A 20,948-nucleotide genomic window follows, 5' to 3' on the forward strand; every position below is an offset into this window, starting at 1 on the left:
AAGCGGCTTAATACTATCTATCTTAGGTACGTTTGCAGCTCCCATTACCATAATATCTGAACACCACAGAGCCTTTAAATATTTATTTATCCTCATAACACCCCTGCAAGGCTGGAAAATACTATTCCCCATTTTGCAGATGGGGATTGAGACAGACAAAGAACAGATTTTAAAGGTATTTAGACACCTAAAGATACACACAGGCACCTCATGGGATTTTTGAAAATGCCTACTGAAAGCAATGGGAGTTAGACACCTAGGCATTTTGAAAATCCCACTAGGCAGCTATCTGCAATCATTACGTACCTAGTACCTATGTGTAATAACCCAGCTTTAAGTCACTTTCCAAGGGTCACACAGGAAGTCTGCAGTAGAGAACAAAACTGACCCAGCTCTTGAAGCCCAGCCTAGCAGACTAGCCACTGCAACGCCCTTCCTCTGTAAATCTACATCACAGGAGTATTGTTAGCTTTAATGGATTCATTTTAAAACACCTAAATCATTGTAGAAAAGGTGCTATAGGAGTACAATTTATTACCACCCCATAGGTCACCACAGAACTGCCACTCAGATACACCTGAGCACAAGACTGTTCTGGACTCAGGCATCTCAAAGTCCATGGGGTGCCAACTCTGATGCAATTCCAGGAGATACCCCTCCCAATGAGGTAATGTCATTTTCTTAAAATTTCCTATTAAAATCTCCTAGACTGCTTTCAATGGCCACCTGGGGAGATCAGTGGGGATTCCAGGAAACCCCAGGCCAATCCTAGAGGGTTGGCAACCCTAAGCATGTGGCAAGAGACACCTGGGACTCTTTCCCAAATAAGGCGGCCAGATACACCCACAGCCGGGCCCTGTCCAGGAGCAGGATGAAAGGAATCCAGCGGAATCTCACGCCTAACGTTGAGATCAATACAATTGTTTTGCCGCTTGTCCACGAGGCTGCTGCTGGCGTGAGCCCACATTGCACCATGCAAAACTGTAGCAACAACACTTGGTGTCTGTTGGGAGAAGGAGCCTCCCAGTCCCAGCTGCGGCTCCACGCAGCTTCTTCGCGCCACGCGCCCCCCTGGTGCTCCAGGCGCTCCCTACACTACGCCCTTTGCGGGGATCCCGGCCCCCTGCCCTGCGCTGGGCACGGGAGCGGAACGGGCTCCGGCCAGCCCCGGGGGAGGAGCCTGCCCCTGGCCGGCACAGCTCGGGGCGGGGCAGGTGCTGCCGCTGGGCACCAGAGCTCGATGCACACCCGGGGTGACGGCGGCGAGGGCAGTTCCCTGGCGGCGCGACTCACTTTCGCTTTGGAGGGCTTGCCCGGGCAGCGCGCCGGCCGGCAGCAGCATGAGCGCAGGGCTCCTCTTCCTCCGCCTCGTCCTAGTAAGTCCCGTCTCGCCCGTGCCTCGCCGCCGGGCTGTCCGGGGAGGGGGCCGAGGCCGGGCGGCCGCTTGTCCGTCTCCCCAGGGCTGCGCCTCTAGCGGAGCCAACCTCACGGGGAATCTCCTGCCGCCTGTTTGAGCCGGTGTCGCTCTCAGTCAGTGCTGGGGCAGGGGCGCAGACGGCTGCCGGGCTCGGGGGGCAATGGCCAGGACTTGTCACTTCCCTCCCTCTGCTGGGGTGCACGGCGCGGGGCACAAACCAGCTCCCAGCCCTCAGCGAGCGGGAGCCGGGGGCTTGGCTGGGCTGCCCACGTAGGGAACGCAGGGAAAGGTCGATCCCTCGCTCGACTTCGACCATAAACAAATACTCGTTTCTGAGAAGTGAGATCAGGTAGAGATAAAGTCCTGCCTGCTGCGTGACACAGCCGCACTAAACAGAAACTATTCCTGCTTCCTTGAGATCGGGGCCAGTTGACTCGGAGCCCATGTGAAGGAGACGTGGCTCGGAAATATTCTTTCCTAGAAGCGCTTTGATTTGGGGACTGTTTTAAAAAGACTAGTGAAGGGAGACTCCAGGTAGCCTGTAAAGGGAACTCCCCCTTTCACCCCTAGGTATGTCACTTTGGGTCTTTCTGTGGAGTGAAGCGATGCAGTAAAACTAAAGTCTTTCGATCCCTCACTTGTACTTAAGTTATAAAGAACTGTGATGCAATAAAGGACAAACTGAATGTTCTGCAGAGTTGGTATAGGGCCCTCCTTTGGCTGGCTTACAAGTGAATTCCTAATTTTGGAGAGCTGTTCTATTTTTGAAAATTGACATTTGCCAACATGACACAGTTACAGGGCTGGTGCAACCATTTAGGCGACCTAGGCAGTAGACTAAGGCACTAGGATTTGGGGGGTCAGCATTTTCTTCGGCAGCGACTATGGCGGCCGGATCTTCGGCCGCCCCGGTCGCTGCCAGCATTTAGGCAGAGGGAGCTGGGGCAGGGGAGCACGGGGAGGGCCACCTGCAGCAAGTAAGTGGGGGGCGGCACATAGGGGAACTCCCCGCCCCAGCTCACTCCTGCCCCGCCTCCTCCCCGAACATGCTGTGGCTGCTTCACTTCTCCCACCTCCCAGGCTTGCGGCGCCTAAGCTGATTGGTGAGCTGGGGAGGGGCGCCTCAGGGCAGAGGGTGGGGTGTGGGGAGCTGCTGCGAGGGGGCACCTCAGGGCAAAGGGGGGAGCTGCTGCGGGGGCAGGGGAGCGCCTCAGGGCAGGGGCTTGGGGACGGGGGAGGGCGCAAGGTGAAAGTTTTGCCTAGGCACAAAACATCCTTGCACCGGCCCTGCACAGTTATCACATCCATTTCCTAGTGTAAGAAAACTGTCCCAGCAATTGGCAATTACTGATCCTTTAATGGTGATCCATGCAAACTGCAGATTTGAGATGAAATTATTAATGGACAAACTACTCTTGATATCAGTTGGGAGCAGGATTGGGCCCTGAAAATGTGATATCCTCAGTTTATAAAAACTTACTTATTATGGCCCCAAGCCTGCAAATGCATTCTTGACTTTGTTACCATGAGTAGTCCTATTGAAATCAGTGGGACTGCTCAAGGTAGTAAAGTTAATCATGTGCTTAAGTATTTGCAGGACTGGGATTTTTCATTCCCTTCTTCCACTCCAGGGAGATACACTGGACCTAAGACTCTTTCTCAGTGGATCTCAAACTTTTGTACTGGTGACCCCTTTCACATAGCAAGCCTCTGAGTGTGACACCTCCTCCCCTCGATAAATTAAAAACACTTTAAAATATATATAACACCATTATAAATGCTGGCAGGGTTTGGGGTGGAGACTGACACCTTGAGACTCCCCATGGAATAAGCTTGCAACACCCTGCAGGGTCCCAGCCCCCAGTTTGAGAACCCCTGCTCCTTCTGATGTTTTCTAGCATTTTGTCTGAGGACCATAACTATATGAATCCTCCCTCAGTTACTGCTGTCAACCCTCTGAGATATGGTATTGAATTTCACACATAAGATCTCCCTGCAGCATGGTTATGTTTGGCACTGAATGATTGTTTGCGGAGCAGAGGCTAGTATTGAGATGATTGGTAGCAAAATTTTAACAATAGATTTTATTCATCACTTGAGGGGTACAATATTAATTTTGGTATTGCAGTTATGTGACTCAGTTTATATTATGGAGCCTTACAACTGTTCCACTCCACAAAACACCAAAATATAAATTAAATAGTATAGAGGATGCTTAACATCCAAACAGCAGAAGTATAGGTCGTGTGTGTCAAAAGGGAAGAAACGCCTACAGCACACCAGTTGCAGAGACGTACTCCAAATATATCACACTTACATAGACATAATCACAGTCAAAAATAGAAATGCATCTATATTCTGAATTTACGTCAAACTGATAGTGGTGTAAACAAAACTTCTTCCCATCATTCGTCCCTTTAATATACACAGTATGCTGATGTTTCCATCTAAACCAGGCTCTCTGTCAAATCCCAGTCCCGTTAGCCAGAGAGGAAGTAGCTATCCCACAAATCTTTTATTCCCTCTTCCCTGATTTTTCTAGCATATGATTTTACCACACTTAACAACAACAACAACAACAACAACAAAAAAGCCCTGCAGTATGTGTCTGGTCGGTTAATTTAGTTACACCAGAACATGAGAGTAGTTGGGTTTATTAGGCCCTGATCCTGCAGATGATTTCACAGAAGCAAACCCTTGCACTCATGGCACATCAGTTGCAGAAGCAGATCCTTAAGCATGTAAGATCATGGTCCATCTTACCCAGTGGCCTGTAACAGAGCTTCTGAGGGATCATACAGAACAGGGTAATTATGGAGTGATCCACCCCTATTTTCCACTCCCATCTTTTGGTAGTTGGAGGTTTAGGGTCGTCCCAAGCACGGGGCTGTGTCCCTCAGCATCTTGGCTAATAGCCACTGATGGACCTATTCTCCTTCAAGTTATCCAGTCCTTTTGTGAACCCAGTGATACTTTAGCTATCACAACATCCCATGACAATGAGTTCCACCACTTAGTTGTGTGTTGCATGAAAAAGTACTTCCTCTGCTTTCTGTTAATTTCATAGGTGATGTTTGATCAGGTGACCCTCCTTAGGCTCTTACTATTTCTATTTTACCAAAAGATTAATCATAGACCTGCCCTCATATAAAAAGCAAAACACAGACCATTTGAGAAAAACAGCTGGAGGACACTCGCGCAATGATGAATGTGGTACCAGAACCTATATAAAACTAAATTTAATAGGAACACATTTGGGTACCTTGAAAACAGCAAACTAAATACTAGCTAATAATTTTCTAGTTCATATAGTAAGGTTGTGTATATAATAAGTGGCCAATTTCTGAGAATTTAGAAAAGACCTCTTAGAAGTTAAGGCCCTCACACTAAAGTGTTTGTTCCACCCTTATGACTCTGATAGTGCAAAGATTTGTACATGTGCTTAAAATGAATGCACATAAATAGTCAGATTCAAGTCGAATGGATGATTCACGTGTAAAGTGAATCTTGTCATAAGTGTTTGCATAACTGGGTCTGTATTTGCACAATATGTTTACCTACTCTACTGCTGAGATGAATTTCTGTTTTCTTCTACTTTGATGCAAGACACTGAACAACCAGGAAACGCTGAAGAGTGAACTGCAATATGTTGTATACAAGAAAAAAAACAGATCATAAGCTTACCTTGAATCTTCCATTTTGACATCCGGCCACAGAGTAGCAACAATGAGATAGAAGCTGTTAGTGTTGCTGCAAGTCTTAACAATAGACAGTAATCATTAATAAATGTGCATTGAGAAAGAACTCCAAAAAATCCACAGAACACTCCTGTGATACAGTACAAGGATGTGTTATTACCCCCACTGTACAGGTGGGGAAACTGAGACAAGACATTAATGCCAACATTTTCAAATTTGATCTTGTTTGGGGGAAACGGGGGTTTAGACCCCAATAAGTCTAATTTCCAGAGGCACTGAACACACCCAGATCCTATTAACCTCAGCACCAAAGATACACAAATTCTAGGGGTTTTACACCACTGTAACTCTGTTGACTTCACAAAATTAAACTCAATTCCTCTTTCTTGCCCACTGGTTCTCATGTCTCAAGTGCGCTGAAAACTTTGGAACATGAGGAACTGTCACTTTGAGTGGTTGCTTCTGTGCAGTTCACTGATAACTGTACATTTCATCTTAATGTGAAAAAAGAAAAGGATAGGTGAAATAGAGCAAAAAGAGTAGGGAGTGGAAAGAGAAAAATGTGCTACTGGAAACTGGACCAGAGCACAGTTGCCAACTTTCACATGGTAAATAAGCACTCTGACTTTCACGGTAAGCCAAAAATTAATCTAATCCTATTTAAAAACAAGGCTAAAACAAGCCAATCCCTAAGAACCCCAACACTCTATGTGACTAGATCCCCTCGGCATGCGGTCTAGGACTGTGGTGGGCCCACTGTGCGCCCCTGACTCTGTTCCCTCCTTTCCCCTGCTTGCTGGGAGCTGATAAAAAAACAGAAGCAAAAAGCCCAAAACTAGCCAACAAGCAACTCACAAGCCAATTAAGCCAAAAACAAGCCCAATTTCTGAATTTTTTCCCGTGGGTTTGGCGTGTCTGGACTAGAGAGCAACTGCTATAGTAAGAAGTCTGCTTCATCTAAAAGAGTACAAGGAAAGGATCCATTTGCCAAACAATATAAAATTACCACCTGTTTGATAGTTCTATCTTGCTAGGATTAATGTAAGCTTTTGAATTTTCAAAAGAAAAAAAATCATTAAAATAGCAAAAGGGGGCTAAACTGTTCATAAAGTCATCATTAGTGAAAGAACTACCAAGAGCAGACAAACATCAGAACATAAACAAAGCTTCCCACATCTTGCTATCCAACGCCAAAGCAAGGAAATCTCCTCTCCCCCTTTTTAAATTTCTTAAGAACCCCTAATGAGCTATATGCACTTGCTGCTGTGTGACTGATGCAAGAACAGATGAGAGGTTTTGAATGGTTGAAAATTATGGCCCCAAATTAATAGATGCAGGAGCACGCTTCCATGTGGGGATGGGAAATCAATGAAAGAAGAGAATGGGTGACAGAGAGGAAGCAGATAATTTCTTTTAAACTTACTATTTAAGCAATTGCCCATCCACTATCTGGGTCTCACGTACAAATATTGTATGTATTATGACTATGGTAGGGTTAGATCGTTATGCCGCTACATAGTGTTTCCTCTGAAGTCTTCCATTGGTGGGAAGTGTTCTGCCTGTATAAGAGACCTGAGGTATTGTCCACAAATCACATGGATCCTGGAGGAGCCACTAGGCCCTCAATGGCTCTGTTGTGGCTCTGTAGGTAGCTTGGCTCAATTGCCACACTGCCAAGGATTCCCCAACTGGGGCCTGCCATTGGAACGCACTTCTATGGGTTCCCCAATATAGAGAGGGGCTCTGAAAGAAGGTTAATGCCTGAGCAGATCAATTGGAATTGGAACTGACAATCTGGCCCAAACTGTGATTTCTTAGGGTTTTTCTGGGGTTAGTTGCCCCTACTTATTTTGATCCTACTGGATGTTTAGACTTTTAGTTTAAAAATGGCATTTGTTTTAGATTAGGAAAAGAACAAAGACAAGCCTCCATGCGTCATTCTAGGCTAAAAATGTACATTGTATACATCTGTTTGTATGAAAACAGATAAAAAAGCACCTATCATCCCCTTAATGCATGCGTGTACCTTCAGTTATTGCCACTGAGTGATATGGGTACTACTGAGGACACGAGTGGTTTCCCAAGCATACCATCAAATTGTGTTAACATTAGTGTTCCTTTTGTTATTAGTAATTACATTTTAATTTCAGAGGACTGCATATCATGTGGGAGTGGCAATTCCAAGGAGAATCAAAAGAAAAAGAATGAAAAAAAAAAAAGAAAAATTAGAATGTCACTTTGGGGATGAGGGGAAGCAAAAAAGGAAGACTATCAAATGTAGGGCAATGTATAAAGTTTCTGCGTGCAGTGCCTATGTGATGCTACTTGAAAGAAAGCTCCTGAGAAGTAGTCCACACTTATTGTATTAGGAAGTACAGAATTATCTGTGGTAATAAATTGATTCTGTATATGTTACTATGCATTATGTTTCTGTCTTTCCCTATTGTGTCAACAAGGGGGAGAGGTGGGGTGGTTTTGGTGGTTTGGAGGAGAGTTCTGAGTTCATGCATGCACATAGTAGAAGCTAGAAGGGTTTGTTAGTGTGGTTTCTGCATAGTTATCAGTTACTTGCTTTGCACGTGTCTGTCATTTAGAAAGTTATTATAATAACTCATTCTATCCAATTCTTTACACCTTTTTCTTTTCATGCTTATCTTGTATTTGCTCCTTCACCTTCTGTCCCTAGCACTAGATGGAATTTGTAGTAACACGTTACATTTGGCTACTGATTCTTGCTCCACCGTACACTCTCCCTGTGTTTATCTTTCTGTTCCACACTGTATTCTCCTTTTCAAAATGACAACTGCTGACTTGATATTCTGGCGCTGATTCTCCCCTCTCTCTCTCACATTCGTATCAATCAGTATTACCTCCTCTGAATTGCTGGAACTGCACCTGTTACTGGTATAAAAGAGTGAAGGAGAGGAAAATCCGGCCCAGTGTGTCTGAGAATAAATATTTCTGGAACATGAACAGTTTCTCAGAGCAAGAATGTGACTTTAGGCACAGCCCTGAGCAAGGAATGATGGCTAGACTACATGCCCAAAGAGCTGCTCTGAGATGCACTGACTCAGAAACCCCTCTGAGTCACAGCCCTCCTGTTTGTGGACAGCATCATAATTTCCTTCAGGCCTACTCACAGTGTAGTCCCATTTACACCTGTGCACTGCACCTGTGGTCAGGATAGCCCAAGTAGGTGGATTAAGGGCATTCTGCCTCCATTTTACTTCTTTGAGCCTGTGTGTAGTCCACTTCACAATGTCAGACCTGTTAACCTACAGGTTTCCCCATGGACTGTGGGTTTCCAGACCCTTCTGTAGGTCCTAGCAAAGCAGTCAGTCAGAGCTGCTGCAAGCGCTGGGGGACATGGACACAGCCCCACACCCTGCAGTGCTCTTACAGCACTCAGAGCACTTTTGGCTCCCAGAGCCAATCTCCACCCAGGTCTGGAAGGAGGCAATGATGCTGTCACTACGGCATCTTTGTGTAGGGTGACCCCCTGAGATATGGAACACACCGTGAGACATTGTTTCCCCGCTTTCCCTCCCCACCTCTCCTCCAACCCTTGCTGTGGGGTACTGCTCCCACGCCTTCATCCACTCCTCTCTCAGGGTCTAGTGCTACTGTAGCCCACTCTACAAATAACAGGAGGCTGGGGTAGGAGGAAGAGTTTGAGCAATTTTCCCACACCTATAATTTTCCTGTTCTCTCCTAGGTGTGTGTTTGGACTATTGGATCACAGTGTGACAGTGATGTACCTGCTGCACACACTGTATATGATAAGCTGTCTATAAAGAGGAATATTTCTAAAAGGGAACTTAAATGTAAAGAGGGAGAATATGCTGCAGAAAATATCTGCTGTAAGAAGTGTCCACCTGGTAGGTATCATTTTAAAATAATTTATTGAAAAAGAGGTGAGTGGAAATGGCCACAGGCAGAACTGCATACTGCTTGATAAATACTCTACATCAGAGGGCGTCAATAGGTGGACTGTCGGCCAAATCTGGACTGCCAGACATTTTTGAATGGACCCCGAAAATAAAAATAATTGACTACCCCTGCTCTACATGCTGTAGCTTCTACTGGGACACAGTGTTATAGGGCCTTCCTCTGGCCCCCAAGTGGCAGGACTACATTGGCTTCATATTTTTAGAAATCCCTTGGGCACTGAAAACTGTATTCTATGGATTGGTCTCTAACCTTCTTGTCTTTAAGCTGTTTCCCTAAAGATGTATATGATTATTCCATGCTATGCGAATACTTTCACATGACCTGTTCCAAGCCTAGCTAGAATGCAGAATCATAGAAAACACACAAATATTTACTAAGTTTGTGCCAATAACTTCCCATGGATTTCAGACAAGTCTGTGTAAGCTACTTGGCATTCATACAAAAGCACTGGGATATTTACATGCACAATTTTGAAGGAGGTAAAAAATGCGTTCATGCTCTTTTGCCCACACAGCTCCCCATTTATACCTGTGAATAGGTATTTTCATTGAACAGATCATTTGTTTAGTAAATTTTCCTTCTTGTTCTTAATAATTAGAATCTTAAATCCAACCCTACATACGCTACATTACCAAAATACATGTATGGATAGAAACCCATATAATTTATCTGTAGCATTTAGAAAATGTTGATCTTGTCATTATTCATAAATTAGAAAGTTTAAGAGATGAAGAGAAATAGAAAATCTAAAGCAGATCTTCCAGCTGACATCTTCTGGGTACAGATACTACAACTTTCATTTTTCTTTTTGCATTTTTTTTTGCAGGTTCAGTTAAAAGTGTTGATTGCACAAAGGACAAAAACACAACTTGTGAACGATGCAGAGAAGGATCATTCATGAATCATTACAATTCTCTCGATGAGTGTATGAGGTGCAAGTCATGTGACTCTGAACTTGGTAGGTCTGTAAAATAGCAACTCAAGCAACAAAAAACTTCCCGTGGGACAAAACTGGGGAGTTACCACAAGCTTTGAGTAAAGGGTAGCATATAGTTATGATGTCCCAGGAATAGACCAGGGAGGAAATGGTGACAAAGTTACAGTTTGGTCCCTGGATCCCCTTTTCTCTGCAGGGAGCATGCCATGGCAGTGCTTTTCCTGAGCAGTTGTTCAGGTGCATTGGTTGGCACTTTGAGAGGGAACAGAGTTAAGGCTCTGTCCACTCCCCACCCACCTGTGTTGGAGGGCAAGTAGAAGTCCCTCAAGATGGCTCTTTCACCCACAGTGTGACATGTGATATGGGTAGTTCACTATGACATTCCAAGGTGAAATCTAGACTAGTGAGGGGTTGTGTCACCACCTGCCATCCCAACGTTGGGTGCCTCACAATGCTGTGGTGCTGTAGCTCCCAACCTGGGCCCCTCACAAACAGTGTGCAGGTCACATCCTGAATATCTGTCTATAGCTGCAGCCTGCCAGCAACACTCCAGTCAAACTCCAGCTCCCACTCGCCTTGGTTACCACTTGCAGCATGGGCCCAACACATTCCCAGTCCTACATTTTCCCCCCCAAAATGTGTGTTCTACTCTGTCCAGCCCTCTCCTGGACAGTTCAGGTATTATAGATCTGTTTCCTCTGTAAGGAGTCAAATCATAGGACTGGAAGGGACCTTGAGAGGTCATCTAGTCCAGTCCCCTGCACTCATGGCAGGACTAAGTATTATCTTCTACACCATCCGTGACAGGTGTTTGTCTAACCTGCTCTTAAAAATCTCCAGTGATGGGAAATTCCACAATTTCCCTAGGCAATTTATTCCAGTGCTTAACACTCTGACAGGAAGTTTTTCCTAATGTCCAACCTAAACCTCCCTTGCTGCAATTTAATCCCATTGCTTCTTGTCCTATCCTCAGAGGTTAAGAAAAAACATTTTTCTCCCTCCTCCTTGTAACAAACTTTTACGTACTTGAAAACTATTACAACAGTTTGCTACTTTAATTGGAGTCACCAAACAATTCAGTTTAAACACAACACTGGATTAATTGTGATTAAAGAATAAAACAAGTTTACTTACTACCAAGAGATAGATTCTTAAGTGAGTACAAGTATAAAGCATTAAAGTCAGAAATGGCTACAAGAGAAATAAAGATAAAATGCTTTCTAGTAACTAAAAGTTAACAAACTAGACTTGGTTCAAGGTTCTTACCAAATGTTTCTAGCAACATAAATGACCAAGGTCTCAGGTCAGAACCCCCCCCCCCCAAAGTCCAAAGACTGATTCTTTTGTCTTCTAAGATGAAAAAGTGAGAGAGAGAGAGAGAGAGAGATACTGCCTGGGGTGTTTTTGCCCCCGATCTTTTATAGTCCAGCCATTCTTTGAAATGCATTTTCCTCAGGGTTACTCTTAGATCAACTACCTTCCAGCTGTGATGGTGGAGGCTTGGGGTCACGTGGTGAAAGAGGTTCCATGTTGTTTGTTAAAATGTGAATCAATCTGTTCCTGACACCCACCTTGTGGCCAAAGTATGGCCACTTGACAGGTGATGGCCAGTCAACTTTGATGACAGTTGGTTAGAGTCATCAGCTTGTCTTTGGGAAACTGGTTACCCACTTCCCAAACTTGTCTGGTAAACACATTTCAGTTGTAACTTCATCTTATGTTCATAACTGTACATATAATGTCATTTCATGCATTCACTATGATATGATTGACTAGTGAGTTATTAGTTTTCAAATGATACCTCACAAGCCATATTTTGTAGAAAGATTATTACAATAATGTGTAGAGTCAGAATACAGGGGTGCGGTCGGTCACGCTCACCTTATGCCCCTGGAGTTCCTTGTCTTAGCATTTACCTTGGCTCACAATCTGGTCCACAGTGAAAACATTTTAGATATATTCAAACATTTAGGGTGTTAACAAAAGGTACACGAAAACCAATGTTTCTGTTTAATACCTTGCTTACAGAAGTTACCTGGAATCGTTCCTTATTATAAAAAATCCACACACATACTAGACAATGTGAGATACAACTTGATTTTCCCAGACACAGTTTTGAGTGTTTTACAATGGACACACACACCCATGACACAAAGCAACTATCTGGGAGAACATAAACCTGCTCCCACTCTAGTCCTCACTGAAGCAGGTTTGCAGCTGCTTCTCAAACTCAGAGGTGCTGCATAAGCAAGACATAGTAGAAATTTATGCATAGTATTATAAGAGACATTTGAGGAAACCCGTTTGCAGGTGGCTGAGAGCGGGGTCACAAGTCACATCAAAGAGTTGAAAATCCTTAGCTTACAAAAAGTTTCCAATAAGGAATTGTTGTATTAATTTTAAATAAATTTAAACTTCATTTTAAAGTTATTAGAGGCTCAGGACCCTGAGCATCCTACAGGGTTTTGTGCTTGATTGTGTCTGGCCCTCTGGCTGTGCAAGAGTGTGGGATGGGGCACAAGGAGCCTTCTCTTACAGCCACATCCCAACCCTCGGTGGCTGCTGAAATTGGCATTTTTAGGGGTGGGCTGGGGTTCAGTTCCAGCAGCATGTCCTTTCCTTTAATATCTCTGGAGGTACTGACAAATGTCCCCACTCGCTATCTGAGTCCTGCGTCACCTGGGACTCATTCAGCTACAGAAAATATTTTTTAAAAGTCACCTTCAGATCTAGGTGTGTCACTGGTACTGTATGGGTATCTCATGCTGTTATAAGATCCTGCAGTCATGTCAATCTTACTAGCCAATGGTGGATAAAATCTGACTTTAAAAAGCAAGATCTTACTAGAAGAAAACTAAACTAGTTCAAACCAGGCCAAACAGAGTGACTTGGCACTGCCCAACTTGTCTGTTTTACCCAATGTCCAGTCCAAATAAGTAGATGGACATCAGGGAACTGCACCAGGGGATGATGCAGGAGATGCACAGGGAACCATTACAGAAATGGCAACTGAATATGCAGGAGACTAGACCATTCATTATATAAAGTATCATAGAATGATGAATGAGAAAAAAACTGCCAGTATTTTGTAATGTTATATACTAGTCCCCTTCCAGCAAAGCAAGTGCTTATTGTCAGCTCTTTTTTTGCAACGTTTGATTGCAGAGGACTCCTTCCTTCCCTCCTCTTCCCAGTATTACACAATCAGAAGGTGCTTGTAGAAAACAATATGGTGATTCTTGTTGTTATGACCAGCTCACATTGATGCATACAGCAATAGAGCTAATAGAGCTACAGCACTAGGCCTGAGCATAGCATTTGCTAAATGTGCACTAAAATAGTATACCACCTTCTTCTTCGAATTGAAGAAAACTCTTGGGATTTATTTTAGATTTGGAAGTTGCAGAACATTGTACCGTCACTCAGAACACAAAATGCAGGTGTAAACAACACTACTTTTGCAATTCTTCTGGCCCATGTCATCATTGCGACCCATGCAGCAAGTAAGTTTGAGGTCTTTATTATTTAACTATTCGAATGGTTTGTTATTTAATGTGAATTAGCCAGACTCAGCCAGTTTTTCAATATCAATGTGGCCTGTAAGGCATTGTTTAGATTAGGAAAGAAAGATACTAATTTTTCAGTCAATTTAACTCACTTAACTCAATTGAAAATCCCACATCAATGTAGACACGCTTAAACACCTGTTAGCTGCATTTTAGCGGTCAAGTTATAGCATAATGAGGTTTTCAGTTCAATTAAGCTAGTTCTATTGAACTCATTCATTTAGAGGAAAAAAGCACATTTTTTCCTAGTCTGGACAAGGCCTAAAATTTTATAGATCCCTATTTGCATGGACAGTTACCACAGTTGTGTCCAAATATGCATTTGAATGCACAAATCTACACACACATTTAGAGGCCACTTTTAATAATTCCCACTCCACGTTTTTTTGAGCTTTGTCTTTGTGTGTTCTGTTGGGGTGGATAGAAAATTATTCCATGTCAGGAGGTTATGGAATGATGGATTGGATGGGAGAGGAATTAAGAGTTGGAAGGTCTGGGAATACCAGAGGGTGACAGTCTGTAGAGGAAGAGAACTTCAGGGAAAGCAGCAGGTGCCTTTTATAGGATCTTCTGCCAAATTCCCTTGGACCCATACGTCTCTAATCCCCCCAGGAAGTGACATCACTCATTTTAGAGAGACAAGATGGGTGAGGTAATATATTTGTCCAATAAAGGATATTGCATAACCCATCTTGTCTACTGAATATTCTGGGACCAACACAGCTACAACAACACTGCATACATCTCATTTTAGTCACAAAGCAAGTATAGTGCATACAGATTTGGTATTCCTTCATTTACTGCACAAATTAATTTTCATCAGAAATCTAAAATTATGAAACAGATTTTAGATCAATTTTGGCTGAAGGAATGAATCCCTCAGCATTTTAGTTTTCTGGTATGAGTTTTTTAAATCTCTGATTTTGGGTTTTTGTCACACTGACTGCATCCCACACTGGGGCCTTGGCAGACTGAGAGATGTGTTTGTTTCCTGTTCATAAACAGTCATGTAACCCTGGTGCAGCAGGCAATTCTCTGTATGTCTACACTGCAGTTAGACACCCACAGCTGGCCTGTGCCAGCTGATTCAGGCTAAGAGGCTAAAGAGGTTTGATTGCAGTGTAGAAGTTTGGGCTCAGGCTGCAGCTAAGTTTCTGGGATCATCCCATCTTGCAGGGTCCTAGACCCAGGCTCCAGCTCTGCTGTGTACACCACAGTTCAATAACCTCTTAGCCAGATTATTTTAGCCCGAGTCAGCTGGCATAGGCCAGCCACAAGTGTCTAATTGTACTGTAGGCATACCCTCTGTTTCCTGCTGCATGGGTGTTTGATTACCAGCTCTGTTATGAATAAGGCCAGCATGCTTTTCAGTTCTATCAAAGGGTGCCCTCCCCCCTCAGCTATTAGTGAGTGTAGGCAATTGTGCTTTTGTTATTGGGCACTGTAATGGACAAGGCCTAAAATTTTATAGATCCCTATTTGCATGGACAGTTACCACAGTTGTGTCCAAATATGCATTTGAATGCACAAATCTACACACTCATTTAGAGGCCACTTTTAATAATTCCCACTCCACGTTTTTTGAGCTTTGTCTTTGTGTGTTCTGTTGGAGTGGATAGAAAATTATTCCATGTCAGGAGGTTGTGGAATGATGGATTGGGTGGAACTGTTTCTGCCTCCCCAAAATCATCTCTGTCCTAATCTCTCCTTACATTTAAAAAGCAAGTAAAAACTTTATTCCAAAGGTGTTTGGGTTCTTTTAGAAGGAGCGCTGTTGGTCCTTTCTTTATTGCCTTTCTCTTCACTTCCTTTTTCTCTATTAGGCTCCTTCCTTTGTTTTATCCTGTGGATATTTTATGTTTTTATTGTGTTTCTTTGGGTTTTATCATGGTGTACAGCACCCTGAGCTGCTCACAAGGCTGTGTGGATTCACTCTGTAAATAGTGGTATTAACATCATTTACATTATGACTCATGACTTACAGGGAACTGGACAAGAATCCCTAGAGACTAAATATAACCTTGGAGGACCAGAGAGACACTTCTTCCTGCCTACTAAATTCAAAACTCCACTTTCTTACTATATTAAAAGCCAACTGGTAACAGGGTGGGGGGGCATGGATAACTTTGTCTTCTTTCCATGACAGATTGTGTTGTTATTCTATCGTTAAATTACTATTAAATATATACATATTTTTCCTATTTTCTCTAGGTGTGAAAATGGCGCAATTGAAAAAGAATGCACCCCGACCACAAATACCGTATGCAAAAGTGAGAGTGAATTACTTAATCTTGGTACCTCCACTGGCAGAGTCAGTCGGATACAGTGGAATCAGCTATGCAGTGTAGGCCAGATTGCGTGTGTTAAGTCCCAGGTTGAGGCAGTGTGGTGCTGCACCTCCACATAAAATGCTTCCTGGGGAGACCTGGTATGCAGGGAGAGTACACACGGCTGCACAAGGGTGGAATATGGCCTTCAGTCCATGACTGGTCAGTTCTGCTGGTTGGTGTGGTGGGCTTGCCCCTTGTAGAGTGGCTTGTTCCATTGGGAACAGTAACGGGGAGCAGTCCCTGTTGGCAGGAGAGAACAGGAATAATTTGTGTGTCTTGCCCTGGCACAGGGATGCAAGGAGCAAAGAGAGAAGACTCCTTGCACCTCACTGGTCGTCTCCTCACACTGCACACATCTATACAAGGGCCTTCCACAGTCTGGCCTTTATAATCCTGTGAAGGGTTCCACGTGTGTTGTTGTATTGCACTGTTTTTCTGTGCTTTGCTTTTATGTACATTTTACAATGCTCTAAATTTTCAGGGAACTTCTGGTGGATCTATCTAGTGGTTGGAATCGCAATTGCTATCGCATCACTAGCCATAGCAGCATACTATTGTAAGTTAGTCTCTTTTCTTCATCTATACTGTATACTGAATTGACTACTCTACTGCTTAATTAATCGTAATTCTCCTCTCTTAGGTGCTCCATTTTAGCACTGATACATACTCTGCTGGTTTTTAAAATTCTTTGGCATGGTTTGTTTCAGACAAGAAGAAACGGAAGGATTTTGATTTGAACAATCAGATGCGGCATTGGGTTGTCCACAAACCACCCACTCCTGTAAGTATCATTGCTTAGCATGGCTGAAATTCAGCTTGGTGCATGAAGCCCTCTGCACCACTTAAATCCACGCTGGGGCTGTGTAGATTGTGGAGGCCTGTCCTCCCTTTGCCCTCTGACTTTATGTGAGGGAAGTAAACTTCACCACAGAGAGAGAGACACTTGCAGGAGAGTTCCAGACTATTTTTGTCAAGCAAATAACAGGATTTGTCCATGTGCTTCCTACAAGCTGTTCTGAAAAAGAGTGTTTTTAATAGTACAATGTATATATGGAGAACAAGAGGAAGTTTTCAAACCCTCCTGTACCAGCTACACACACAAGCTAGGAAGGAAGTCAGGGATTTTATTCGGATCGTTCCACTCTCTCTCTGCCTGAGATAAAGTTGAAGATTTTATCCCCTAAATAGTCCCATGTTTAAACATGCATTGTTCCTTAGAATGGAAGGGGCTAGCAGTGAGTGCCCAGCAGCTGAGGACAAGAGAGGACACTGTGTTATTCTGCTGTGACCCTCTCTATTCTCTCAGCCCATGTGTGAGCAGCACTGAGGGGCTCAGTTCATCCAGTTCTCTGTGGCCAAAGGACAGTTGCAACACTGAGGGGACCATGAGGAAGCAGAGTGAGAGTTTTCTACAGAGGACCCTGGGGGGAAATGTAAAATATTTGCTGGCCTGACTCATTAGGGTCAGATCGTTACAGAAACAGGCAAAAAGTGGCCCAAAGTTTGCTGGAGGAGGAGGAGTTGAGCATCATTTCTTCTCCCTCCCCCTCCCCCATGCTTATCTGTGGGCTGTAGACACAGGGGCGGCTCCAGGCCCCAGCACGCCAAGCACGTGCTTGGGGTGGCATGGGGGCGGGGGCGCTCTGCCGGTCGCCGGGAGGGTGGCAGGTGGCTCCGGGGGACCTCCCGCAGGCATCCCTGCAGAGGGTCTGCTGGTCCCGCGGCTTCGGTGGAGCATCCGCAGGCACGCCTGCGGGAGGTCCACAGGAGCCGCAGACCAGCAGACCCTCCGCAGGGACATCTGCGGGAGGTCCACTGGAGCCGCGGGACCGATGACCGGCAGAGCGCCCCCCGCAGCGTGCCGCCATGCTTGGGGCGGCGAAATGGCTAGAGCCGCCCCTGTGTAGACAGGAAGGGTGTGGTGCTGGGGGAAGCTCCCTTCTTGCAGCAGCATCTCTCTCCAGCCTAGTACGGCGCTCCTCACTTAGACAAAGGATCATTTCTCTCCTAAAGAATACTCCATACATTGCTTAAGCATTCCAAATAGCTAAGAACCTGAAGTTCTTGTACTAGTCCGGTGATCCAAATAGAGGCCACCTTCATTTCTATTACTCAGTTTAAAATTGGCTAGTGCACTGTGTTCTAAACATGGCCTGGCTATTAAAGAGAGGGGTCGTGGATAAAGCTGGGAGAAAACTCCAAATTTCATGAAATTTAGCATTTTGCATAATTTGATGTTTTAAAAATAATTTGTAGTGGGAGTCCGACCCCACCCCCCAATAAGGTACAAAAGGGACTTTGCCACTGAAAGAAGAAGGGAAGATGGGAATAAATGAGAAAACAAAAAATAAAAATTGACAGTAAAGAAAAACTTGGGGGAAGGGCAGAGACTCTACAATCTGCAGGGCGTCCTTTACACTTTTTTCTTTATCTGTTTCCAGGAAATGGAACGTCTCATGTACCCAGGTATGAAATAACATTTTACTTTCTCTGTAGGAATGGTGAGAAATATGGTTTCGAAACCATATGCAAGAATATATGTTTTCTTCAGTTTAATGCCAGGTCAGTCTCTGTTTTGAAGAGCTGTCACTCCTCACTGATTTATAACTTTCCATCTTAAATAAATGTCTGTTATGGAAACAGCCCTGCAGTCCTGACTAAGACAACTCTCATTGTTTTTAAATCAAAGAAAGTTTTGCCTTGGTAAGGGCTGCAGACCCTATGTTACTTGATACATGTTAGCAGGAATTAGTTATTGAAAAACCCAAAATGCAAAATGCACCCAACTGTTTTCCTGCTTGTTAAAAAAATGTGAGTATATGCAAATTTTTGAAGACTTTGTCCCACAGGACTCTCTAACTAGGAAACCCTCTACTGGTTCAGTAGATCCACTGGCAAGCTTGTTGCCAGATCTCAGGTATTCATATATTCTAATCTCCTGGATGCCGCAGCTTCCAAAGCCAAAGGCATTCACACTGTATTACAGATAATGTAGTATTGGAATGTAGTCCTGTGCAAAGCCCAGAAGATAAGTTTCTAGACCCTGAACTGTCAAGTGCATGAGTCAAGCAATGGAAGTATCATCATGGAGAGGTTCAGGGTCAAGCTAAGAGGATGCCAGAGGTGCTTGCCTGCTTAACATGCTGTTCATACATTTGGTGATGGGAGGAAGGGAAGAAAAAAGGGTCCTATAGAAAGATCTGAGGGCTTATTTGAAGTCACAAGAAGGGGATATGGGTCCGTGCCTGAACGCTTGAATTTTCTAACATAAAGGAGAGTTTAGCATGTCGACCCATTCTTACTATAAATTTGCCTGTAAAAAACTGTCTCTTGCTCTCTCATTTGGCTTGAAACCTCATCTGTTTTGAATAGGAAAAGTGTCATCTATTTAAAACATGAAAAAGATCAGTAAAATACTATTGCCATGAGTTTGTGTTTTCAAATGTTATTTGTATTGTCAGATATTGACCTCAGCACCCACATTCCTGCTATTGTGGAGGAGATGACACTACCACAGGTCAAGAATTTTGTTCGGAAGCATGAAATCCCAGAACCTGCCATAGAGCAGACAATCCAGGACCATTTAAATGATTCAACTGAGCAGAAAATCAAATTGTTCCATATCTGGTATCAACATCATGGAATGAAGGGGGCTTATGGAAATTTGATCGTCAGCCTTAGAAAATTTAGTATGCGTACTGTTGCTGATAAAATTGAGAAAAAACTGAACGTGGTTACTTCCAGCAGTCAGGAAAATGGAAGATCAAATGTCAATACTGCTGAGCAAAGCAGTGCCCTTTCTGATGGACATAAGGTGTAGTCAGCAGGAAAATATTTCTAAACTGGTAAGTATTATTTTTATATTGTAAATAACAAAGTTTTCAAAGACCGTTCCCTTCAGCATTTCTACATGATTAAAGAAGAGGCGAGTGAACAAGCACAGACAGCATGGCTAACTTCTGGAAATGCATCGATGCGCACTTCAAAGATTGAGATTTTCCTATTCTTTGTAAAAGGACTGGGAACAGAGACTCTGGGAAGCAGTCACTAAAAAAGCAACAATATAGCAGTTCATGCAGAGGACTCACAATGCTTCTGTGTCACACAAAAATAGTCAGCCAACGTTTTGGATTGAAACTTTAGTTTAAGGATTTATGGTCCGAGACAATGGATGATCTTTGCATTTAGTTATGCTGAAATTATGGTTTATAACTAATTTCCTTATGTAAAAGAATGAAAACTCTGCTGTTATGTTCACAATATTTTCAGCAAACGCACTTAGGGAAAAAAGGATTTCAATTCTTATTTTATATTTAAAGACTAACTTTAATGTAATCTGTAAACATGTTAAAGATTTACTCACATGAGAAATCCCATTTAAAGTCAGTTGGGCTATTCAGTTGTGTAAGTATTTGCAAGATGAATATACTTGTTTTTATAGTTTACTTTGAATGGTACTTTCAGTTGTGAAAGCATATGGAAATATACATATTTCATGAAGAGCCCCAAACTAACCTCATATTGCCTACTACAATAATCATGATGGTCCTTTCTGGTCTTAAAATAAATCCATGAAATGAAATGGGTTCTGTGCCTGTATATCTGAAGTACAAAACTGGGTCCTCAATTTTTAAAGGTCTGTCATGCCAGCTGTGATCCAAGGCCTAAATGTTTGATACTTGCTTTTCTAATGCAAAGATTTAAAGTAAGACACAAGCAGCAATAAAAGAAGCTTGAAAAAGTGTATGGTTCTTTCCTTTAATTTGTATAAATTGGCCTATAATAACCTCGGTTTCAAGATTTCAGATTCCTTATATCAGTAAACCACAGGAATGAAAACTGAGAACTCCATTCATCTCAGGACCATATGAAGCCCAGAAAGCTGTGCACCAGACCAATCTATTCAGCATGACTGGGCTGCCACATAGTTTATCAGCCTCCAAAAGAGTCTAGGGAACTGCAGGGCTGCTCTCTGGAAGGAAAGATTAATCTGTAAGCCTATGTTAGTGTCCTTCCTATGAACCAAAATTTCTTGTGCTGGACCTATTT

The 20,948-nt window shown here is 43.4% G+C and overlaps 1 protein-coding gene across 2 annotated transcripts; it reads left to right on the top strand.

The window, feature by feature from the left end:
- Nucleotides 1-1,210: 1,210 nt before the first annotated feature.
- On the top strand, nucleotides 1,211-20,484 carry FAS (Fas cell surface death receptor). Of its 2 annotated transcripts, XM_050959631.1 has the most exons (9): nucleotides 1,212-1,376; nucleotides 8,831-8,993; nucleotides 9,893-10,024; nucleotides 13,395-13,506; nucleotides 15,781-15,839; nucleotides 16,381-16,455; nucleotides 16,607-16,680; nucleotides 18,341-18,365; nucleotides 19,361-20,484. In XM_050959631.1, the coding sequence occupies exons 1-9, from the start codon at nucleotides 1,341-1,343 to the stop codon at nucleotides 19,717-19,719; spliced, it is 1,035 nt and encodes a 344-aa protein (XP_050815588.1). In that variant the 5' UTR covers nucleotides 1,212-1,340; the 3' UTR covers nucleotides 19,720-20,484. The 2 variants fall into 2 exon arrangements, with proteins under 2 accessions (XP_050815589.1, XP_050815588.1); XM_050959632.1 differs by lacking the exon at nucleotides 16,381-16,455 and having other exon boundaries at nucleotides 1,211-1,376.
- Nucleotides 20,485-20,948: the final 464 nt, after the last annotated feature.

Source organism: Gopherus flavomarginatus, chromosome 6 (assembly GCF_025201925.1).
Source record: "Gopherus flavomarginatus isolate rGopFla2 chromosome 6, rGopFla2.mat.asm, whole genome shotgun sequence".
Classification (NCBI taxonomy): domain Eukaryota; kingdom Metazoa; phylum Chordata; order Testudines; family Testudinidae; genus Gopherus; species Gopherus flavomarginatus.